Below are 23,816 nucleotides of genomic sequence, written 5' to 3' on the forward strand. Positions count from 1 at the left end.
TATTTGTAATATACCGGTAAATCTTTTGTAACATCATCCTTGCTTAAATAAGTAATTTGTTAAATGTTACCGACCCTACACTTTTGAATGGTACATTAGTCCTATTTAACAATATATTTTTATGATCCTAAAATAATGTAAAAAAATAAAAAACCTATAAACCTATGTGACCTATAAAAATGAGTGACGAATGGAAACGCAAAATGACGTCATAGCAGCAGTGTACACGCAGGCGCAAGTTTCCGGCATCGACGCGCATGCGCACTAACCATCTTTACTACTGAACTGAACTGTTGCTCGGTAACTACCGGGAATTAGAGCCTTTTCTCGGCCGAATTTTAACTACCACAGGAATTAAACTGCCATATTTATGTGTTCACCGAGAGGATTTCAATTCTTGGACTCTTGAATTCGCAGCGTGAATCTCAGAGGATGGCTGTATTACTGACGCATCCGTCCCAGATGTAGCCGAACGGTGAGAACATTTCCCTGCGTTCATACAGATATTTATCTAACCGTTAATCAGAGGATAAACACACCTGGCAGCTTTAAACCACTCCAGTCTGTCTCTCCACAACCTGACCTACTTTGAAGTATCAAATAAACATATTTTTATCACGAAACTGTTCTCGGCCTGGGAAACGCACAGCTCGTGATTAGACGGTATCTACGGTTGTGTTTCAAAACCTAGTGAGCTCCCTACCTAGACAGCATTAGTGTTGTGTTCGCATATAGGGTTCACAGGCGCCTTCTACTGAATGATGTCTATGTAGGTGTAACTAACTAGCTTTTACGCTAAAGACATTAATTGTTATCTAGATCTCGAGCTAGACATCTGCACTTCTGTAGTACAAGTGAACTAGTAAACGTCTCACTCCTGCCGGTTATTTCACTTCCTGATGTGTGTGTGTGTGTGTGTGTCTGTCAGGGCATGCCACGTCTCCTCAGCACACCTGCACACACGCGTGAAAGACCCTGACCATGACGACGATGATGATGATGACTTGAAATATGACATCATGGAGGAATACACCTGTATAGAGAAGAGGTTGCCAGTAAAGGTTTGATTCGTCCACCTCACCTGTTCATCCACTCCAGCGATGGGAAGGCAAGTACAACACTCAAGTCATTTGAGGGAAGGGGTTTTCTCATATGGGACAAGTTGATTTGTGAAATCTTATGTATTAGCAAATAAATGATAACCTTATTGTTATCAATGAAGCTTCTTCTGCTCGACAAACCCTTAAAGTCGAGATGAAATAAGAATAGTTGCTTTGTACTCTGTAAATGCACAATCCTGGTGTTATTGTGAGTGGGTGTTATTCATCAGTGTCAATATAAAGAAAAATCGTATTTTTTGACAAATGGTTTTAGTTTGTCACTGCGCTGACATTAGCTATGTACATTGAATGAAGCAAAACAAATATTTTTCTCAAAAATATATGAGGAATGAAAGAATTCGCCAAGCAGATTTCACAACATGTTCAAGTTTGTCAACCAAATAAACCATTGTCTATTGTCAACAGTGTAGCAATGCATGAAGCTCAGCTCACAAATGGAGCTTGGTTTGAAAGCAACTTTTTGTGTGAGCTGAGCTTCATGCAGTGCTACAATATTGACAATGGACCTTTTTAGCCTGTGACATTTTGACCTTGCAACTTTGCACCTTAAAGTCGGCATGAAACAGAAGTTGCGATTGTCTTTTCTTCCCTGTTGTGACGTATATCTGAGTGGAACGGCTTCTTGAACAAGAACAAATGTAGGGCAGGAGTTGATATTATCCATCAGGAATTAGGGATGCACCGAAATGAAATTCTTGGCCGAAGCCGAATAATAATGAAATGCTTGGCTGAATTTACTACGGGTTACTATTTGATCGCGTCATTAAAAACGTCATTGTTCGGCAAAATTTATTCTGCCTTTTTACTTATTAGAATCATTTCGGTTGCCAAATATATTGGTGCATCCCTATCAGGAATTGATTGGTTTGCTATTGGTGGATCTCATGTGAGTGACAGGTTGCCCCGCCCTCGTGCCTGTAAACACATCATCAGAGAAGAGATGTCTTAAAGAGGGAGGGGTTGTTTTGTTTAAAGATAGTTAGGGCACATGAATTTTAAAAACGAATGATGTGCACGGATAAAACATTTAGAATAAATACTGCAATAGTCAATAGAAAACAAGAAATGTGAAATTTTGATTTCATGGTGACTTTAATACATCTTTGCTTTTACTCAAAATGCATAAAATAACACTTAATTTACTCTACCAATTCAGTCCTATGCAAAGCATGCTGGAATAAAAAATACAGTTTTAGTTAATGCAACAAAACTGATTCATGTCATCCAAAGACAAATGGATTAAGTCAACTTTAATTTGACATATTAAAGGGGACTGAACACATGAAATTAAGATGTAATAAAGTGTTCAGCAAATGTTTTAGCTCATTTTAATTAAAAGGTTAGTTCACAAAAAAAACTAATTATTTTATCATTTACTTGTTTATTTTAAGACTTTCATTCATCTTTGGAACACAAATGAAAATATTTTTTAATGAAATCAGAGATATTTCGGTCTTTCCTTTTCCATTCACCCAAACCTCCTGACGGTTCATAAAAAGCTCATAAAAGAAATGAGCGGTTTAATCCAAGTCTTCTAAATCAAATCTGTTCATCATATAAAGCGAAAGTGTCTTTACAGAAGACTTGGATTAAACTGCTTTATTCAAATGGATTTCTTTTACGATGAATGTTTTGAAGCGTTAGAGTTTTGCATTAATGGACATTTCATTAAAAATCTTCATTTGTGTTTTTTAAAGAGGAATGAAAGTCTTATGGGTTTGGAACGAGAACGAGAGTGAGTAATTGACGACAAAATGTTCAAACAAAAATCTTTTTTCCGCTGCTCGTCTTTCCCAATTTTAACCGAGCTAAAAGGATCCAGTATCCATAGTGATGCATTGCTCATCATGATGTCTTTCCCCTGCAGGATTAGCATTTCCTGCCTGTTTCCAGCAGCCTGGCACTTCAGCCTGTCTCCGGTGGTGCTGCCCCGGTTCCTGCTGCCGTCCTTCAGGCAGTTGCTGCTGCTGGGTCTGCTGGCCGGTGTGACGGGGGTGCTGTACCTGCTGCTGCTCACGGAGAAGGGCCAGTACAGCTGGTTAAGAGAGGACCGGCACCTCCACACGTAAAACACGCATCGCTTCTGATCACTTCTCTTACTTCTGTAAAGCTTCTCAGCCAATCTAATCATCGTGATCAATGTGTCTCATCTAGGCGTTTGGGTCGGGTGCCGGACATGGAGGCCACGGACACCAATAACCCCAATCTGAACTACGGGCTGGTGGTGGACTGTGGAAGTAGTGGCTCCCGCGTGTTCGTATACACATGGCCCCGGCACAACGGCAACCTGCACGAACTCCTCGACATCAAGCAGATGCGAGACAAGCACAGGAAGCCTGTAGTGATGAAGATCAAGCCAGGTCAGTGTGGGAATGAATGAGCAGAATCATGGCCTGGAATGTTAAACTGATATTGATTGATGGCCTATGCTGATATCTTAGGCCTTTACATTACATTACATGGTTCAAGTGACCCAATTCTGATTCTCCAGTTCTCCCATGTGATGTGGCACAGATCGGATATGACCCACGAACGTGTTAGCAGGAAAAAAGCACATGGATTCCGATATTCTCAGTAGGGATGTTAACCGATGACTGTTTGACCGATGGTTCAGCTTTAACCGATCATAGTTGTCGGTAAAAAAAAAAAAAAAGTGATCTCTAAATTAGGCTATTATAGACAGTGGACTAAACGCTACTACAGTTAGCCGTCTCATTCCAAGATCTTTTTGTGTGAAGTGAACAAATCCCTCACTCAATTTTTCATAACTCGCTTGTTTGTACTTAATAAACCAATAAAAACATTCGGCGCGAGGTCACAGCGTTTGGGTTTGCGCGCTCACAAGGTTTGCGAAAAGTAAAGGCTACAGGCTAACACACTCGAGGTTAGAGCCGAGGTGAGAGGACAGGATGAAGCGTGCAAAGAAAAGTAGTGTGTGGGACCATTTCACCAACAAGAATGACACAGATGTAAGTTGCAACTTGTGTGATACAGCGCTTAAATACAGTAGTAGCACATCATGATGCATCACCTGAAAACGCGACAACCGCAAGCCTCTTTGGAGCTGTCATTTTCTTAAATGAGCCGCGGCAATGTTTCAAATGAGCTGCTAACGCTAGACAAACGCCTTTATTTTCAATGCTATCACCATGTACCCAAACCATTTCGAAACTAAGGAGCCATTTCTCCTCCGATTACATACAAGCTCCTCAGCGCCACGTTTGCGGGACTCATGTCTCATGTAGGGGATTTTAAAAAAGTGACGTGAGTGGAAGGGTGGCGCTGGGGCAGTGTGTGTGTGTGTGTGTGTGTGTGAGAGCGGGAGGCAGAACGGCAGAGAGATGCGGCAGAGTTGCGAAATTGCAGACGCGGCTCGAAATGGCTGTTATTTCAAATAGCGTAGCATATTTTAAACTAATCGGTTAACCGATTTCAACCGGCTAATGAGGCTCTGTGGTCGGTCAAGAATTTTTTTAGTTTTCGCCATCCCTATTATCGGTTTTAGGCCTCATTCATATGTGGAAATAAATATGAATCGGACACGTGCATTTGACTCCGCCATGTAAGCGGACAGATCAGATATTCCCGTCATTGCTAGTCGTACATCATTGAAAAAGCGACGGAGGACACCTGACATCATCTCAGATGGACAGCAACCAGTAGCGATCGTTGCTGCAACAAGGGCTCTCCTCTTTTTTTCTTTTTTTTTTCTGCCTTAAGAGACCAATGTTTTGCTGACCTTTAAAGATGATCCGGAAAGCAAATGCTTGTATTATCATTTCAACTGTGCCTGTTGTAAATCGCGCCGTTTTACTTCCAGCCTAAGCCATTCCGGGTCAGTATACACTTGGCAAAACAACCCAAGTTAGACATGGTGTAAATGCAGATATGGGTCACTGTTAAAAGATGATGTAAGCTGGTCATCAAAAAAAATCTGATATAGTCAACTAATTGGATTTGGGCATCAAGAGCTGCAGTGTAAATGCGGCCGGGGAGCAGGTGCTTTTATTGCTTTCAAAATGAAAGTACCGTTCACTGTCCTGCTTCGACATATCGGAAAAACGTGTCATACTTTACTACTATTTATTAAACATGAATGAACATCAGACAGAATGTAAAAATAAACAGTGCAACTTGCTGAAATGTGTCATGTCTCATGTAATCGCTCAGTGATTCAACCGGAAAGACATAAATATAACAGCTTGTAAACAATAAGTCAGGTTAGGTATGCACTATATTACATATATATTACATGCACTATAATATTCATTATGTTTTTATTTTAACTTAGTCACCATGTAGTCACTCATTTTATCCCTTAAAACTCACCTTTGATCACCAAAATGACATATTTAAATGTTTTTTCATTAAAAAATTTGTTTATGCCTTAAAATAGCTTAAATATAACTCTACACTCTTGCCTCATTTAGTATACGCAGTTCTATGAATATGCAAATTAGCCCGCCTCCACTCACTCAGCTGAGAGATCCACACGTTGACGATCACACGTTGATCTGATTGGTCAAGGTAGTTTATGACGTCAGAAACACCAGCGATTTCAAACTGTTTTTGAGACTGTCTTTGGTTCACTGCAGTTTTAAGGAGAAAATACTCAGCAATGCTGTCGACTTATGAATTTACACATGGCACATGGCTTGTCTTAAAGCATATTAAAAACAACACATAGACGTATAAACAACATTAAAAACTTGCTTTTTACCACAGGGGGACTTTTTTTAATGTACGTTTGAATAAATCCGTCATATAAAAACAAGTTACAAGTCACTATTTAAATATTTATATTTCAGAAATGATGTAGAAACATAAGTATATCATGAAGATATTATTATAAAACTGCCTTATGTGCAATTAAATGTTTGTTAACAAATCTGTTTTATTTGAGTGTTAATTGTAACCTTTAATATTATATAATTGAACCGACTGACACAGTTCCCTGTATGGTTTACAGCTTTGAGAAAAATACATAACCTGATATATACAGTATACAAATTAATCAGTGTTGAATCAAAACTAAATCATGAAGTTTGTCATGATTGGCGATGACAAACGTCCCTATAAATGATACTATTTGTGGCCTGTTCAGGTATCTCTGAGTATGCATCCACACCAGACAAGGCCAGCGACTACATCAGCCCTCTGTTGAGCTTTGCTGCTCAGCACATCCCTAAAAACAAGCACCAGGAAACGCCTCTCTACATCCTGTGCACTGCGGGAATGAGAGTCCTGCCTGAAAGGTGTCCAGTCACACACTTACATGAGATGCATGCTGTGGGAAAGCCGCCACGTGTGCTAAGAGATTTTGTTTGTTTGCAGTCAACAGGAGGCCCTGCTGGAGGATTTGCGGACTGACATCCCTGTGAATTTCAACTTCTTGTTCTCCGACTCGCATGTGGAAGTTATCTCAGGCAAACAGGAAGGTAAGAACCACCTCGGATCCTTTCTAGACCATCTCTGGAGTCATCAGTTTGGCAATGCAAGGGTTAATCCAAATGTTGCACAAATCTACACTACTGTTTAACAGTGTGGAGAGGGACGTTTTGAAAAAAAAAGTATCTTGTGCTCACTAAGGCTGCATTTATTTGATTAAAAATACAGTAAATATAGTAATATTGTGAAATATTATTATTGCAATGTAAAATAACTGCTTTATATTTTAATTTGTAATTTATTCCTGTGATCAAAGCTGAATTTTCAGCATCATTACTCCAGTCTTCCGTGTCACATGATCCTTCAGAAATCATTCTAATATGATGATTTGTTGCTCAAGAAATATTTTTTTATCATCAATGAATATCAACAGTTGCGTTGCTTCAGATTTTCATGGAATCTTTTATACTTTTTTCAGAATTCTTTAATTTTAAGCTATATTTGTATAGGGACAGATACAATAAACATGGATAAAACTGGGACAACAGCCATCCAATGCATGTATCATAGTGTTTGTAGCTAAAGCTAATTTGCAACACTTGTCCCTAGAAGAGCTTTTATAAATACAATGTTATTATAAATGTCTTTACTGTCACTGATCAATTTAATACATCCTTGCTGAATAAATGTATTTCTTTGGGGAAATAAACTAATTTTTTTGTGCGAGTGAAAATCTGAGTTCTGTGGAATTGTATTTATTTATTTTCTATTTTTTGCAGGAGTATATGCATGGATAGGAATCAACTTTGTTCTGGGACGATTCAATCATGTTGAGGATGGTAAGAGATATTGTGCCTTTTTCTTCTTTTCGTAACATTTTAAACGCCCTACAAAAAAATGATTTTTTTCAGCTACACTTTTTCTCTTTTCTTGACTTGTGTCTCAGAACATGAGGCAGTGGTGGAGGTGCAGGTGCCCGGCAGTGACCAGGAGGAGACGCTGGTGCGCAAGCGTACGGCTGGCGTATTGGACATGGGCGGCGTCTCCACTCAAATCGCGTACGAAGTGCCCAAAACTGTAAGCTTTGCTTCTCCACAACAGGTTATTATACAATTTCCCGTATATTTGAAAGCTAAACGTTTGGCTTTGTCATTCTCATTCTCTCATTCTTGTTCTCCTGGTACTCTGTGGTGCTTGGCCCTGTGCTGTACAAGGCCATGGTGAATTTGCTGAACTGATGCGTTGGACTGAGATAAGCCTGCAGCATGCAGTATAGCAGCATGGCTTACGCTCCGAGACCGATACTAACCACTCCTCAGCAGTCATTTCTTAAAGAGACCATATTCATCACCTTTGTAATATATTAGATTATTTTCCCCCTCCTTTCTAGCCTGGGTTTCCCCATGCTGCATTGCGCGCAGCGTGATTTTATTTGACTTTAGCCAGGCTAGCTCCTTTCATCATTCGGGGTAATTTGTAGGATCCCGTTCGGAGTCATTTGTAGGATCCCGTTCGGAGTCATTTGTAGGATCCCGTTCGGAGTCATTTGTAGGATCCCGTTCGGAGTCATTTGTAGGATCCCGTTCGGAGTCATTTGTAGGATCCCGTTCGGAGTCATTTGTAGGATCCCGTTCGGAGTCATTTGTAGGATCCCGTTCGGAGTCATTTGTAGGATCCCGTTCGGAGTCATTTGCACAATAGCATTTGGAGTTTGATCTGTTTAAGTTCTACTGAGGATTAGGTTGAGGGATGGACCTTCATGCTAATTTTTTAATTTTTTTATTCTAAAAATGGTGAATTGGTAGCTAATTCATATGAATTCGTAGGATCCCATTCGGTGTAATTCGTGCGATCCAATTCGGTGTAATTCGTACAATCTACTGCTTGTGGCCCAATGAGGTTAGGTTTTTGCGAATCAAATCATATTTTTCAAATATTTACATTTTCTCTTCACCGGATTGTTTTATTTCAGAGGGCCATTTCTTACCTCTCTCTGACTGTCATAATTAATCTGGCTGTTTTTCCTGCTGTACCTTTTTAGGCTTCTATATGTAAATGAGATAACCCTGTTTACCTACTTTTATACATGATGTGACTCCTTGACACAATATTGGATCATTTAATTGAATCCCAGTAATTAGGGGAGAGTTTCATAGTCTAATATTAGACTTCAGTTGTGTGTGTGCACGTGCCATTTGGATGTTTTTGACCTATATTTGACCTATTCTCAGCACAAATCCCAATGGCCTATAATCTGATATAACAGGATGCCTGCTGCTGGAATCAAATGCAATCAGAATGAAGTGTTCAGATGTTTTCCTTGTGTTTCTGCAGCTGAATTAGAGCTTGTGAGCTATTAAAGGAATGTTCTCAGATCAGCACTTTTGAAGCTCTATGGACGTGCACCAGTGCTGTCGATTACCACTCAATATGATGATAATCTCTCATTTTGAACAACAAAAAATGTTCACAGTAATGCACTTACAATGAAAGTCTATGGGTCAAGAAAGACACTACTATTTAAAGTTTGCGGCTTTTTTTTAAAGGAATTTTTTAAGGAAAGAAGTCTCTTCTGCTCACCAAGGCTACATTTGTTTGATAAAAAATACAGTAAAAACAGTAATATTGTGAAATATTATTACAATTTAAAAGTCTATTTTATATATATTTAAAAAATATATAATTTATTCCTGTGATAAAATCTGAATTCTCAGCATCATTACTCCAGTCTTCAGTGTCACATGATCCTTCAGAAATCATTCTAATATGATGAAAAAAAAACATTTATGATTATTAATGTTGAAAACTATTGTGATGCTTATTTTTTTGGGAAACCGTAATACATTTTATTTTCAGGGTTTTTTTAAATACAAAGTACAAATAAAATTAGAATTTGTTTGTAATGTCTATAAAAAAATTGTCACTTTTGATCTATTTAACATGTCCTTGCTGCATAAGGAGGACAAAGTATTGATTTCCTGCAAAGAACAAATTACTGACCCCAAACTTTTGAATCGAAGACACAGGACTGAAACTGTGTTAACATGACACTAGTTTGATAAGATTACATAATAACTTGGTCTATGCAAAGCTATTGCCAGTCAGAAAACCCCTCCCCTGGAGCCCCATAGACTTCCATTGTAAGTGCATTCATTGTAAATTTTCCGTTTTACTGAAGGATGAGTTCATTATTTTCTGTGGTAATTCACATGCCACAAATGCTTTTGATAGAGCTCCACTTGTTCTGAACCATGTCATCATGCAAATATGATGCTGCTTCTCGCTTCACTTGCTTCGCTGCCTTTGTGTTTAAAGAAATGTGCAATTCAGCCACTCTTCAGAGCAGATCTGTAGATCTGTGTTTTTAGGAGACTGTGTTGCCCAGAGGAATCCTCTGTTAACATCTGTTTACATCTGTGCTACCAGGAAGAGATAGCCAAGAATTTGCTGGCGGAGTTTAACCTGGGCTGCGACGCTCACAGAACCGAACACGTGTACCGTGTTTACGTCTCAACTTTTCTGGGTTTCGGAGGAAACGCGGCCCGCCAGAGATATGAGGAAAACCTCATCAGCAACACACAAATCCAAAACAAGTATGATCATTTTTTTAAATTATCATTCAAGCTAGGGGGTCAGTAATCTTTTTTTTTTTTTCTTTTTTTTTAAAGAAATTTATACTTTTATACAGCAATGATGCAAATATGGTATTAAAGACGTTTAGAATTTTACAAAAGATCTCAATTTCAAATTTATTTTGAACTTTCTATTCATTAAAAAGAACCCTGAAGTCACGATAAAAAAAAAAAAATGTTTTCAACATTGATAATAATCAGAAATGTTTATTGAGCATCAAATCATCATATTAAAATGATTTCTGAAGGATCATGTGACACTGAAGACTGGATTAATGATGCTGAAAATTTAGCTTTGATCACAGGAATAAATTACATTTTACAATATATACACACAGATTTTTTTTAATTGTAATAATATTTCACAATATTACTATTTTTGGATCAAATAAATCCATCCTTGGTGAGCAGAAAGAGACTTCTTTTAAAAACATTCTTTAAAAAAATCTTACCAGCCCCAAACTTTTGAATGGTAAAATGTGGTTAAAATTATAACTTCAGTTTTTTTATATTATTATATTATTACTCCTGTCTAGTTATATAGCTAGCTGGGCACTTTATGTTTCACACTCTTCCACCAAATGATCACAAGAAACAGCATTTCATATTTTTAAATGTACTAAATGATATATATCAGTAAACTGAAATATTATCTACCGGTACTTGTTTTTTTTCTTTTTCTTTTAAAAATGTCAATTTATTAAAAATAAACTCTGCCAGTATCTGTAAATATTAAGTTAAAACAATTATCAGTTTGGAATGAATTCATTGAAACTGACTGAACTTGAACTGATTCACAGTAATGTATCAAACTTACAATCTTGAAGTTTAAATAACCATTAACATAACAGGTTAACACATCTTTCATTAAGGCCGTGTGTCCACCAAAGCGTTTTCAGTTTTTAAAGCTGTGGACGGACGCTTGTGGGCGTTTTGGCAGTGCAGCGTTTTTTCAGTTGCGACTCTTAATTGCTATGATACAGCGCGGCACCGTTTACTTCGGTTAGCTCAGCTGGTTGATGTCGTTGTACAGAAAGAATGTTGTAACAGTTGTTCACTGTGATTGGTCGGTTGGGTAAAAAGTGACAGTGCTGAGCGCTGCGTTTTACTCAAAGTTGAACATTCTTCAACTCTCGGCGACCTGTAAAAAACGCAGTGTTTAGAGCGTGAAAAAAAAAAAAGGTCAGTGCCTCGTTATGCTCATGGCGTTTTAAAAACGCTCCCATTGAAAACAATTGAAAAAACGCACCAGCCACGTGAAAAAACGCTTTGGTGGACACACGGCCTAAGTCTAACTAGTCATAGGAATCTAAACAGTATTCATGATGATGGATCATTTTGCGCATATATATTGTGAACATTTGATCCGTCACCCAACATTTCTTAAGAGTTGTTCCATTGCCCTCCACTGTCTCCAGGCTCCTGGGTCAGCATCAGGGAGAGGGTCCAGACTCGCCCCTCCTTGACCCCTGCCTGCCAGCTGACCTGCAGGATGAGCTGGGTCCTCAGGACCAGAGGGTGCACCTGCGTGGCACAGGAGACTTCGAGCGCTGCCGTCTGCTGCTCCAGCCGTTCCTCAACCGCACCAATGACACCAACACATCGCTTAACGGAGTCTACCAGCCACCCATCGACTTCCCCAACAGCCAGTTCTACGGCTTCTCTGAGTTTTACTACTGTACTGAAGATGTGCTGCGCATGGGAGGAGACTACAACTCCACCAAATATTCCAATGCTGCTAAGGTACACTGACGCCCTGGAACGCTAAATGTGACCCTGGACCACAAAACCAGTCACATGGGTCAATTTTTTGAAATTGAGACGTATGCATCATATGAAAACTGAATAAATAAGCCTTCCTTCGATGTTGGTTAGGATAGGACAATATTTGGCAGAGATACAACTATTGTAAATCTGGAATCTGAGGGTGCCAAAAATCTAAACATTGAGGAAATCGTCTTTAAAGTTGTGTGTTTCTGTTCCCGATTGTGCTGCATTTACTCACAAAAATAAATATTTTATATATTTACATATCAGATCTTTATTTAATATCCTAATGATTTTTGGCATAAAAGAAAAATCGATAATTTTGACCCATACAGTCAGTGTATTGTTGGCTATTGCCACAAATATACCCGTGCGACTTTTATTATGACTGGTTTTGTGGTCCAGGGTCACATATGAGGAATTTTACAGAATGTTCACTAGGGCTGAACGATACATCGAATTTTCATCGTAATCGCGATATGAACTCCCGCGATGAACACATCGCAACAGACAGCCTGACACGATGAATAATGCCTGGTTCAGATTACACGTTTTTGACTCCTAAAATCTTGTCGTGTCGTGGACAAGAAACATGTCAGAATACACGTTGCTTTCCGACCAGTCATCGCGTGCCGTCACACACACACATTCACTCGCAAACATTCACTCGCACGCACAGACACACAAACACACACACTGTCCCTCGCTCACTCACTCACTCTATGGAAGTAAAATAATGACAAATGTTTTTGAAATAAAAAAGCCTGTTGAATTGCACTACTTGAAAAAAATATGTATTGCATTAACCATGCTTGCATTTTAATGCATTGTATTTTTAGGGCTTGCATTTTTATGGGCTGAAATTCAACATGGTTGTATATTTAAGCTGTGAATATTTCAATTCAAAACATTTCAAACACATTTTCATTCATAAAAATTCAATAATCCATTTTCACCTTTCATATTTCACTTCCAAAATATTCAAACTGTTTAAAAATACAACCTATAATATTCAACAGGCAATTTTCGGTCCACTTTATTTCGCTTTACAAATTCGCTTCCACAAATTCAGTGGTTCAAATTCGACAGTAAATTCAACATTGACATCCAGGAACTGTAGGAAAATCAGTAGATTACCGAGCATACTCTCCATCTGCTGTTAATCGATCTCACCAGCAGGGAGTGCAAGCGCGTGTTGTTGACGAAGACCAGAGCAACAGTTAGAGCAAGCCATTCATTCATTCATTCATTCATTCATTCATAAACACGGATTTATAGAAATGTAAGTGTATTTGTGATTATTATGAGGGCTGTTTTTATGTTTAATTCAGTGTCTTCACGGTCCCTGTGTAGCCTACATGCATCTCTCTACCGTGAACGAGAACAAACAAATGTACAGAACAAATGTTACATTTGAGGTAGACATATATTTCTCTTGGTTGTTTAGTTGCCTTAACTTTATATCGCGGCGATGTGTTGCAGTATTAGGGTTTCCCTCAATAATTCAGGATTGCTGGACATATTAAAGTTATTAAACGCTTAACGTAGCTTAACTACAGTGATATAAAAGACCAAACTCGCACCTTATTGAGAAGGCTGTACTATGGCTACAGGCAAGCAGACTCAGAATATAAACTTAACGTGCAAGCAAAGTTTCACGCTAAGCGTTTCCCAGTTATATTTGGTTATAACGTTGGCTTGACGTTGGACATTTGCACATTTAGGGACCGTCTCTAAAGTTGCATACGACATTAGGCTACACACGTTTCTAACTTCAATAGCAAACTTCTATTTATGAATAAATATAAAAAATGTAAAAGGTGTGCATCACGTCTGACACCTACATGAACACTTACAGTTGTTTTTATGACTGCAAGTCATTCTCTTCCAATGCTATTGAAGTTAGAAACGGAATGTCGTATTTCACTTTAGAGACGGTCCCTAAATGTGCGAATGTCCAATGTCAAGCCAACTTTATAGCCAGTATATCACTGGGAAACGCGTGAAACTTTTTGTGTTAAGTTCATATTCTGAGTCCATCTGCTTGCCTGTAGCCATATAGTACAGCCTTCTCAATAAGGTGCGAGTTTGCTCTTTTATAATATCACTGTATTAATCTATTAAGATACGTTAAGCGTTTTATATGTCCAGCAAGCCTGAATTATTGAGGGAAACCTGCGCAGCACATCGCCGCGATATAAAGTTAAGGCAACTAAAGTTTAACAACCAAGAGAAATATGTCTACCTCAAATGTAACATAACATCAGCATCGGGGGAATAACATTATAATCTCGTTCACGGTAACGTTAGAGAGATGCATGTAGGCTACACAGGGACCGTGAAGACACTGAATTAAACATAAAAACAGCCCTCATAATAATCACAAATACACTTACATTTATATAAATCCGTGTTTATGAATGAATGAATGAATGAATGAATGAATGGCTTGCTCTAACTGTTGCTCTGGTCTTCGTCAACAACACGCGCTTGCACTCCCTGCTGGTGAGATCGATTAACAGCAGATGGAGAGTATGCTCGGTAATCTACTGCTTTTCCTACAGTTCCCGGATGTCAATGTTGAATTTACTGTCGAATTTGAACCACTGAATTTGTGGAAGCGAATTTGTAAAGCGAAATAAAGTGGACCGAAAATTGCCTGTTGAATATTATAGGTTGTATTTTTAAACAGTTTGAATATTTTGGAAGTGAAATATGAAAGGTGAAAATGGATTATTGAATTTTTATGAATGAAAATGTGTTTGAAATGTTTTGAATTGAAATATTCACAGCTTAAATATACAACCATGTTGAATTTCAGCCCATAAAAATGCAAGCCCTAAAAATACAATGCATTAAAATGCAAGCATGGTTAATGCAATACATATTTTTTTCAAGTAGTGCAATTCAACAGGATTTTTTATTTCACACACACACACGCACACACACACACACTGGCGCACACACACACTCACTGTTGCACTCTCACTCACTCACTCTCGTCTCGCTCACATATTCAACCCGTCGTGGAGGACCGTTAAAGAATTAAACATGCTATAGTCTTTCTGTCGTGAAGCATCGCAGACGCGACGTAGGTTGTCGCCCACTATGACACACTATACGAGATGAAACGATCGAATCTTGCGTCCCGACGCCCGTTGTCGTTATTACGAATCTCCACGACACCCATACGTCAAACGGATCGTGCCAAAATCGCGCTAAAATCGTGTATTCTGAACCAGGCAGGTAATAAACGTTTGACCTATCACGCAAAGAACCTATTAAAGCACTAAGACATGGGAACAGTATAGTTAACAATCACATTTATCGCAAGTCATATCGTCATCGCAATATTAAACAATGTTATCGCACATCGCAGCTTTTCCTCATATCGTGCAGCCCTAATGTTCACCATGTTCTTTTTCCATAGAATTAAAGGGATAGTTTTTGACCCTTCTGTCATCATTTACTCACAGGTTTAGAACAACTTTAGAGTTTCTTTGTTCTGTTGAACACAAAAAAAGGTTCCTTTTCAGTTTCTGGTCCCAATTGACTTCCATAGTATTTTCTTTTTTCATACTATGGAAGTCATCAAATGTTTGGTTACCCACATTCTTCAAAATATCTTCTTTTCTGTTCAACATCCCTTTACTATAAACTAAACTAAATCTTTAAAGCACAATGTGGCTGTCAAGCTCAAAAAGGACACAGTCTGCTTCTGCTGAATGAAAGTGTGAACATGCTTTAAAATTCCTCTTATTGTGTTGCATGACAGAAATTTAGAAGAAAGTGGAGGTGTGCGATATTGACAAAAAATATTTCTCAATATTTTCTGGGATTTTGTCGATAACAATGATTATAGTATATCTTGCTGTGTGTGTGTTATTTTGACGGTACCGTGGCAGGTTTAGGAAGGCCGTCGCAGCAGTGACAGAAATTTAAATTCATCAAATGTTTACCTTTTATCAAATTTTTACCTTTATAGATGCAATTGTTTTCTTGCCTAATTAAATGTTGCCTATGTATGATTTATTATGTCAAATGAAATTTAATCAATTTCAATTAGAATATTAAGACACTACAGGGCTGTTACCAATCAAATGAAATCAGTATCAACTAAATCCGTCTTTGCAACACAGAGGAAACTGAAGCTGCATCTGAAGTGGCATTTAGATCCATTTACAGACTCTTTAATGCAGCTCAGAGGGACATGAAGGCCTTTAACCTGCCGTTACAAATACAGAAGTAATGTTTTGATGTTTTAAAAATAAAGCTTTGATGGTATATAAAATGATTTTGGACAGAACAGGAAAGCGTAGTGCCATACACTAGTCCAAAAACAGATGAATGAATAGAATTCCTTGCGGTGTGTAGATTCAGAAATAGCTATAAAAAAATAAAAATAAAAAAAAGGAGATCCACACACGAGAAATAGGTCAAAAAGCTCACTTAAAATTTGCAAAAAGTGCAAGAAGCGCAAACCATTTTGGGGTTGAACTCTTCATCAGTGTCATGTGTTTCCAGGCATACACCTGCACTCATTTACAAGCTTACTACTGTGATCATTCTAGTACACCGGACACTGACTATATAGGTAAACAAAATACAATAATACATATATATTATAACTAAACCCATAATCTATTCAACGCTTTAAAAAAAGCATACCATAATATTCACATAATTCTCATAATTTAATCTTACAAAAAATACCATGCAATATGAATGCAAATGTCACATTGAAATGCATCACAATTACATGATTTATAGTACATCTCATCACTGTATAAATCGCCAAATGTAAGTTATGATAATAATTTAAAAAAACAGTGTATTATAATTTTTACGGTTATTAGCTTGTACTGTAAATGACAATGTGAAACTAAAACCAGTAGGTGGCGGCAAGTCACTGTTAATGAGCGAATCATTGAGTCATTCATTTAACTGATTAGTTTAAACGGATGATCGTTTCAGGGATGAAGCATTTGACTTTCTAATTGAGCGAGTCATTGAATCATGAATTCAACCGATTCGTTTAAATGGACTGATTCAGTAACGAAACACTGCTGTGTGTGGCTCAGAGACAAACTATTGTCATTGGTGAAATAGAGCAAAACAAGCAATATTGTTTCTAAAAGTCCCTTAATATTGACTTCTTGTTTATTAAACTGTTGTATAAAATCTATATCGCATTTGGAATCGTGCTGATATTTGGGGAAAAAGGCACTCTTTGTGTGATTACTCAACTATATTATATGATATAAATATAGCCTAATAGGCAATTCTCAATACGAGGGCTTTTTTTACTGCATTTTAATAGAGTAAATCACGCAGTGAGAGCTAATCTGAGAAGGCTACATCACACAGTGTTTGCACTCTCCAGGCCTGTTTGCAAAGTGAGAGACATTCTTGATAATGTCAGATTTCACATCTCTAAAAACTACAATTATGATATTATTGTAGATGATAATATCACACTCATCTAGAAGAAAGACATTTTTTGTCACAGCAAGCGGTTCCTCGATCCCAGTGGGTAAAATTAAGATTCAAGATTATAATCTTGCTTTTTTTTTGTAAGTCTGCATGAAACATAAGTTGCAACAGTCTTTTCTTGCCTGTTGTAATGTATGACCAAGTGAAACAGCTTCTCGAGCAAGAAGCTGTCAGGTGGGACTTGATTTTGTCCATCAGGGACTTTATACTCAGGGAGTATCTGATGCTGTTTGTTTTTAAAGTTATTGACCTGATCTATTTAATTTCAGAGTTACTGCGCCACCCAGTGGAAGACTCTGAAAGAGCGGTTTGACCGAGGTCTTTACGCCTCACATGCTGACCAGCATAGATTGAAGTAAGTTTAAAATACAAAACCTTCATCCAGAGAGTATTCACCTTTATACTGCTGAGAAAACATCAGTAATATGTACATCATTTCAGTGATCGCTCTTGAAAAAGGTAGAAATGTGCCGCTCGTGTCTTCCTGCAGGTATCAGTGCTTCAAGTCTGCGTGGATGTACGAGGTGCTCCACTCAGGTTTTGCGTTTCCAGCGGCGTACGAGAACCTCAGGACGGCTCTGCTGGTGTATGACAAAGAAGTGCAGTGGACACTAGGAGCCATTTTGTACCGCACACGTTTTCTACCTCTAAGGTACAATATTTTTCCCTAGATGACTTTAGATGTACCTTTTTTTATGTGACCCTGGACCACAAAACCAGTCACATGGGTCAATTTTTTGAAATTGAGATTTATACATCATAAATACGTTTTCCATTGATGTATGGTTTGTTATGATAGGAGGATATTTGGTCGAGATACAACTATTTGTAAATCTGGAATCTGAGGGTGCAAAAAAATCTAAACATTGAGAAAATCTCCTTTAAAGTTGTGCATTTATGTTCGCGATTGTGCTGCATTCACTCACAAAAATAAATATTTTATATATTTACGGTAGGAAATTTACAAAATATCTTCATGGATCATGATCTTTACTTATTATCCGAATGATTTTTGGCATAAAAGAAAAATCAATTTGACCCATACAATGTATAGTTGGCTATTGCCACTGATAAACCCGTGCGACTCGTGACTGGTTTTGTGATCCAGGGTCATGTATGTGAGGTAAGAACAAAATGCTTAACTTGGTTAAGATATTTAGCTGACAAAATGATTTGGTTAAAGCTCAAACTACAGCTACATGTTTTTTGCACAAAATACATAGAAAAGCAGGACCCAGGCCTCGACTTTTGGCCTCGATTCGACTTGTTTTGAGTCTTCTTTTCTTTTGATACCAAAACAATAGTAATTTTGTATACAGAAAAACTGTTCAAAACTGCCATTTATTTTTTCTTTTATTCAGCAAGCATGCATTAAAAGTAACAGTAAATATTTATAGAATATTTCAATGTTGTGTTTTTTGAACTTTCTGAATCCTAAAAACAATGTATCACAGTTTCCACAAAAATATTAAGCAGCACAACTTATTTCAACACTGATAATAATCAGAAATGTGTCTTGAGCAGCAAATCAGCATATTAGAATGATTCCTGAAGGATCATGTGACAAGACTGGAGTAATGATGATGAAACTTCAGCTCTGCCAACACGGGAATAAATTACATTTTAAAATATATTCTCATAGAAAACAGTTATTTTAAATTGTATCCAACATCCAAAAATAAATTATGTATTTTTTTACTTTTCAGTATTTTCTGCAACATCAGCTAGTAAAATTATAGGATATATATTAAAATAATAGCTAACAGAATTGGTAAACATTAAATGTGTATGGGTTTATAACCCTGTAAATTAGCATCTTCCAGCTGTCTTTTCCCTGACGTGGCGTTTTCTTATATGAGCGTCTCAGAGACAGACATGTAATGCTAGGTTTTTGCCCCTTAATAATATAACATGCAGTGGTTTTAAAATCTTTTTTCTTTGTGATTTTATTACACATTTGTGACCAGTCACGAGTCGCACGGGTATATCTGTGGCAATAGCCAACAATACATTGTATGGGTCAAATGATAGATTTTCTTTTATGCCAGAAATCATTAGGATATTAAGTAAAGTTCATGTTTAATGAAAATATTTAGTAAATTTCCTACCTTAAATATATAAAATATTTATTTGTCTGAGTGAATGCAGAACAATCGTGAACATAAATGCACAACTTTAAAGGAGATTTTCTCAATATTTAGATTTTTTTGCACCTTTTTCAATAGTTGTATCTCTGGCAAATATTGTCTTATCCTAACAAACCATACATCAGTGGAAAACTTATTTATTCAGCTTTCAGATTATATATAAATCTCAATAAAAAAAAAATTACCCATAAGACCCAATTTTGTGGTCCAGGGTCACATTTTATAGAGCCATAAAGAGTAGGCTATTTTAAGTTAACTTTGTGTATTACTACTAACCATATTTACACATAAAATCACATTAAAATTGAGTGTAGATGTGGTTAAATAATGCATAGATCTAGTTTTGATCATGTGTCTTTGGTTTGTTCAGGGACATCCAGCAGGAGAGTCTGAAGGGCTCTCACTCTCGCTGGCATCACAGCTTCTCCTTCATGAACAACCACTACCTGTTCCTGGCCTGCTTCCTGGTGGTGGTGTTGTCCATCCTCCTCTACCTGCTCCGTCTGAGACGCATACACAGCCGCTCCGCTCTCCACGTCCAGTGGCTGGAAGAGGGCCTGGGGTCACCTGACCTCCCTGTGCCCCTATAGGGTCAAACCACTGGCCAATCACAGGAGGAGGCGGCGCGTCAAAAACAAGTCCCTCTCCTACAATCATCATGTTGCCCTCCCATTGGCCAGTTTAGCATTTTCCCAGAATGATTTGCAAGGGATTCTGCATGACACTTCCAGCCGAGACCAGTGAAGGTTTACTGTAATGTGAAGCTCCCGGACCGGATCTGATAGTTGTTTATTTATTGTGTGAGGCTGCCTTTTGGATTTTCAATGTCACTATCAATGTGAAAAAGGTCAGGGGCATCGAGTGTGTGTGTGGGGTTCACACACTGAACGTGACTGTACGCATAATTGAACATTTCTGAAATGATTTGGTTGTGCCAAAGAGAACCGGATCGACTTTAAAGGACGCATTTTAGACCCTGAAGTCTTTGATATCATGATCGAACGCTAACTCGTCTTGAAATCCCTTTAGAATGGCAAACGGGCACATTCAGAAAGTACTACGTTTTGGTCACCTTTTTTTCTACCTAAACACTTTTCCATGAAATGTAAAGAGCAACTTTAAATATCCAGCAGCCGTGTTATTTTCAAAAGCACTCTGTACATCCTGAGGTAGACGGAGACATGTGGGTTCAGTGGTAAATATGACAGTGTTACTGCTTCATCATGGGTACTGCTTATTGCTGGTCTGTGAGTGTATATGATTGTGAGCATGTGTGTGTATGCGCCATCACACTTCACATGGAGGTGAAGCTGTAAATGTTATTTAAACACTCTATGATGAGAATCGGTGCAATATATTTCATGTTTTCTTGTCTTAGGGGTTAGATCATATCTTTCAGCTTACAATTAACACTCATTCTCATGTTCCTCCAAAACCATGTGACCACCTTCTGGTGGCGAGAAACATCCATTCTGAGAAATGTATTGATCACACTTTAGCATGCGATGACAGTGAATTGGCTTTAAGACGTAAAATGGATCGAATAAGCTCATCGTAGCAAAGTTGACCATTGGGTTATATTCAAAGTAAGTGTGTGAGAAGTCGCTTCGGTCTGTGTATCACACAAGCTATCATGTGACTTCAGAATATAATATAGTGCTTTTTTTTTTTACCCATAGAAAGAAGGTCCAACAGGTTTGGAGCAACATGACGACTTTTTTCATTTTTGAGTGAACTTTTTTAAAAGAGAATGAATTTTTCAAGGTACCACACTCTTAAAAGTGCAGGATTGGGTCAAATATGGGAAAACCCAAACGTTAGTTTACATTTTGAAACCCAATGATTGGGTTTGTCCACTTTTGACCCAACCATGGGTTAAAACAACCCCTCATTTTGGCTTTTGTGGTTTGGTTAGGATGTATTATGAGGACGAAACTTCATCTTAAAGCCATGTGGGAATGTTTAAGGTGTCAGTGCCCTGGATGAATGTCGGTCTGTGCATTTCACTGCAAATTCTCCGTTTTCGACTTGTTTTCTTACAGAAGTCCTCTCGCGGATGATGCCTCTCTTTGTGTGGTCAGTCACTGCTGTATATTGTTGGTATCTGTGAAAACACAAGTACCATATTCACACAAGCTGTTAAAGAAGCATCACGTTCTTTAATGTTGCTGTTGTCGACGATAAAGAGATTCATAATTAAAAAGGTGTTCTGTGTTTTTTCCTCTGGAAGTGAGAAGCCCAGTGTTGCGCTGGAAGACCCTTGACTAGAAGACGAGTGACTGACCCGGAGGACTTATTTACGATGTCCTCATGACCCCTTCTCGTTTTCACTTCTCTCGGAGCGGTCAAGGGTTCCTGACCCCTGTTTTATCATTCTTATGTTACTAAACAAACCTGAGCACATGTTGAACGAGCAAACATGTGGTCTTCATGTGTCCGAAGCGAAAACATTAGCTTTGTTAGTCCCTGACAAGATCTCATAGCGATGTGTTGTGTGAGTTCAGGTGATCTGTACACCCCTGTGACGGGTGTGTTTAGGGGTGGATTTTCATGCTTGCTTTTTTTCTAAAAAGCTTACGTTTTCAAATTGTACGAACGCAAACGTTTTCTGCAGTGAAAAGAGCCAATCAGCTTCAGGTCCAAATAGAGTCACATGTGGAAAAAGTGGCTTTGATAAATATTTAGTTGTGCTATTGTCCAAAATTCTGTTATACAACCTTGCACATAATGCTGCTTTTTCACAGTTTGAAATGAGCTCTCTCTCTCTCTCTCTCTCTCTCTCTCTCTCTCTCTCTCTCTCTCTCTCAATCACCCAATCACCCCATCTTTATCTCACTCACCCCTCTCTCCCCCCCCCTCTCTCTCTCTCTCCTCCCTCTCTCTCTTTCTCAATCACCCCATCTTTATCTCACTCACCCCTCTCTCCCCCCCTCTCTCTCTCCTCCCTCTCTCTCTTTCTCAATCACCCCATCTTTATCTCACTCACCCCTCTCTCCCCCCTCTCTCTCTCTCTCTCCTCCCTCTCTCTCTTTCTCAATCACCCCATTTTTATCTCACTCACCCCTCTCTCCCCCCTCTCTCTCTCTCTCCTCCCTCTCTCTCTTTCTCAATCACCCCATTTTTATCTCACTCACCCCTCTCTCTCTCTCTCTCTCTCTCTCCTCCCTCTCTCTCTTTCTCAATCACCCCATCTTTATCTCACTCCCCCCTCTCCCCCCCCTCTCTCTCTCTCTCTCTCTCTCTCTCTCTCTCTCTCTCTCAATCACCCCATCTTTATCTCACTCACCCCTCTTTCCCCCCCCCCTCTCTCTCTATCACCCCATCTTTATCTCACTCACCCCTCTCTCCCCCCCCCTCTCTCTCTCTCCTCCCTCTCTCTCTTTCTCAATCACCCCATCTTTATCTCACTCACCCCTCTCTCCCCCCCCCTCTCTCTCTCTCCTCCCTCTCTCTCTTTCTCAATCACCCCATTTTTATCTCACTCACCCCTCTCTCCCCCCTCTCTCTCTCTCTCTCCTCCCTCTCTCTCTTTCTCAATCACCCCATCTTTAGCTCACTCACCCCTCTCCCCCCCCCCTCTCTCTCTCTCTCCTCCCTCTCTCTCTTTCTCAATCACCCCATCTTTCTCACTCACCCCTCTCCCCCCCCTCTCTCTCCTCCCTCTCTCTCTTTCTCTCTCTCTCTCTCTCTCTCTCAATCACCCAATCACCCCATCTTTATCTCACTCACCCCTCTCTCTCCCCCCCCCCTCTCTCTCCTCCCTCTCTCTCTTTCTCAATCACCCCATCTTTATCTCACTCACCCCTCCCCCCCCCTCTCTCACTCCCCCTTCTCTCTCTACTGTAACAGTAGCACCATCTACAGTTTATGAACGTGGGATGAGATTGACCAAGAACTTCTTATTTGTTTAGTTGAAGTGTGCAGCGACATTGCTGAAGGAATGGATATGCTTTGTGGAAATCAATTTGGCTTCATACTGTGGTTATTATTTTAAATACAGCTATTATTTTAATGAATCATACAAATCATAATCATAAAAACCATAAAAAAATCTAAAAAGAAGTTAAATTAAATGTGCACTTGTAGAGTATTTCAAATGTATGTTAAAAAAATCTATATATAATATAATGAAATAATAGGCCATTTATGTGTATCTAAAGAGAGTTCACTTTAATGATAATGTAAACCTAAACACTTAACTTTATAATTGTCAAATTACTTAATTTTAAATCATGTTTAAACAATCCTTTGTCGTTCTTAAAAGAAAT

At 38.6% G+C, this 23,816-nt stretch overlaps 1 protein-coding gene across 4 annotated transcripts; it reads left to right on the forward strand.

The window, feature by feature from the left end:
* The first annotated feature begins 205 nt into the window (after positions 1–205).
* Positions 206–21,747, forward strand: entpd4 (ectonucleoside triphosphate diphosphohydrolase 4). 4 transcript variants are annotated; one of them, XM_079638415.1, is made up of 13 exons: positions 206–475; positions 929–1,108; positions 2,989–3,186; positions 3,276–3,481; positions 6,226–6,376; positions 6,456–6,559; positions 7,289–7,348; positions 7,456–7,610; positions 9,936–10,102; positions 11,560–11,884; positions 17,671–17,756; positions 17,892–18,053; positions 19,919–21,747. In XM_079638415.1, exons 2-13 carry the CDS (start codon positions 1,101–1,103, stop codon positions 20,136–20,138), a joined length of 1,842 nt encoding a protein of 613 aa, XP_079494541.1. In that variant the 5' UTR covers positions 206–475; positions 929–1,100; the 3' UTR covers positions 20,139–21,747. The 4 variants fall into 4 exon arrangements, with proteins under 4 accessions (XP_079494541.1, XP_079494542.1, XP_079494539.1 ...); XM_079638416.1 differs by having other exon boundaries at positions 248–475; positions 7,456–7,586; positions 19,919–21,746; XM_079638413.1 differs by lacking the exons at positions 206–475; positions 929–1,108 and having other exon boundaries at positions 2,954–3,186.
* Positions 21,748–23,816: the final 2,069 nt, after the last annotated feature.

Source organism: Phoxinus phoxinus (assembly GCF_949152265.1).
Source record: "Phoxinus phoxinus genome assembly, chromosome: 15".
Taxonomy (NCBI): domain Eukaryota; kingdom Metazoa; phylum Chordata; class Actinopteri; order Cypriniformes; family Leuciscidae; genus Phoxinus; species Phoxinus phoxinus.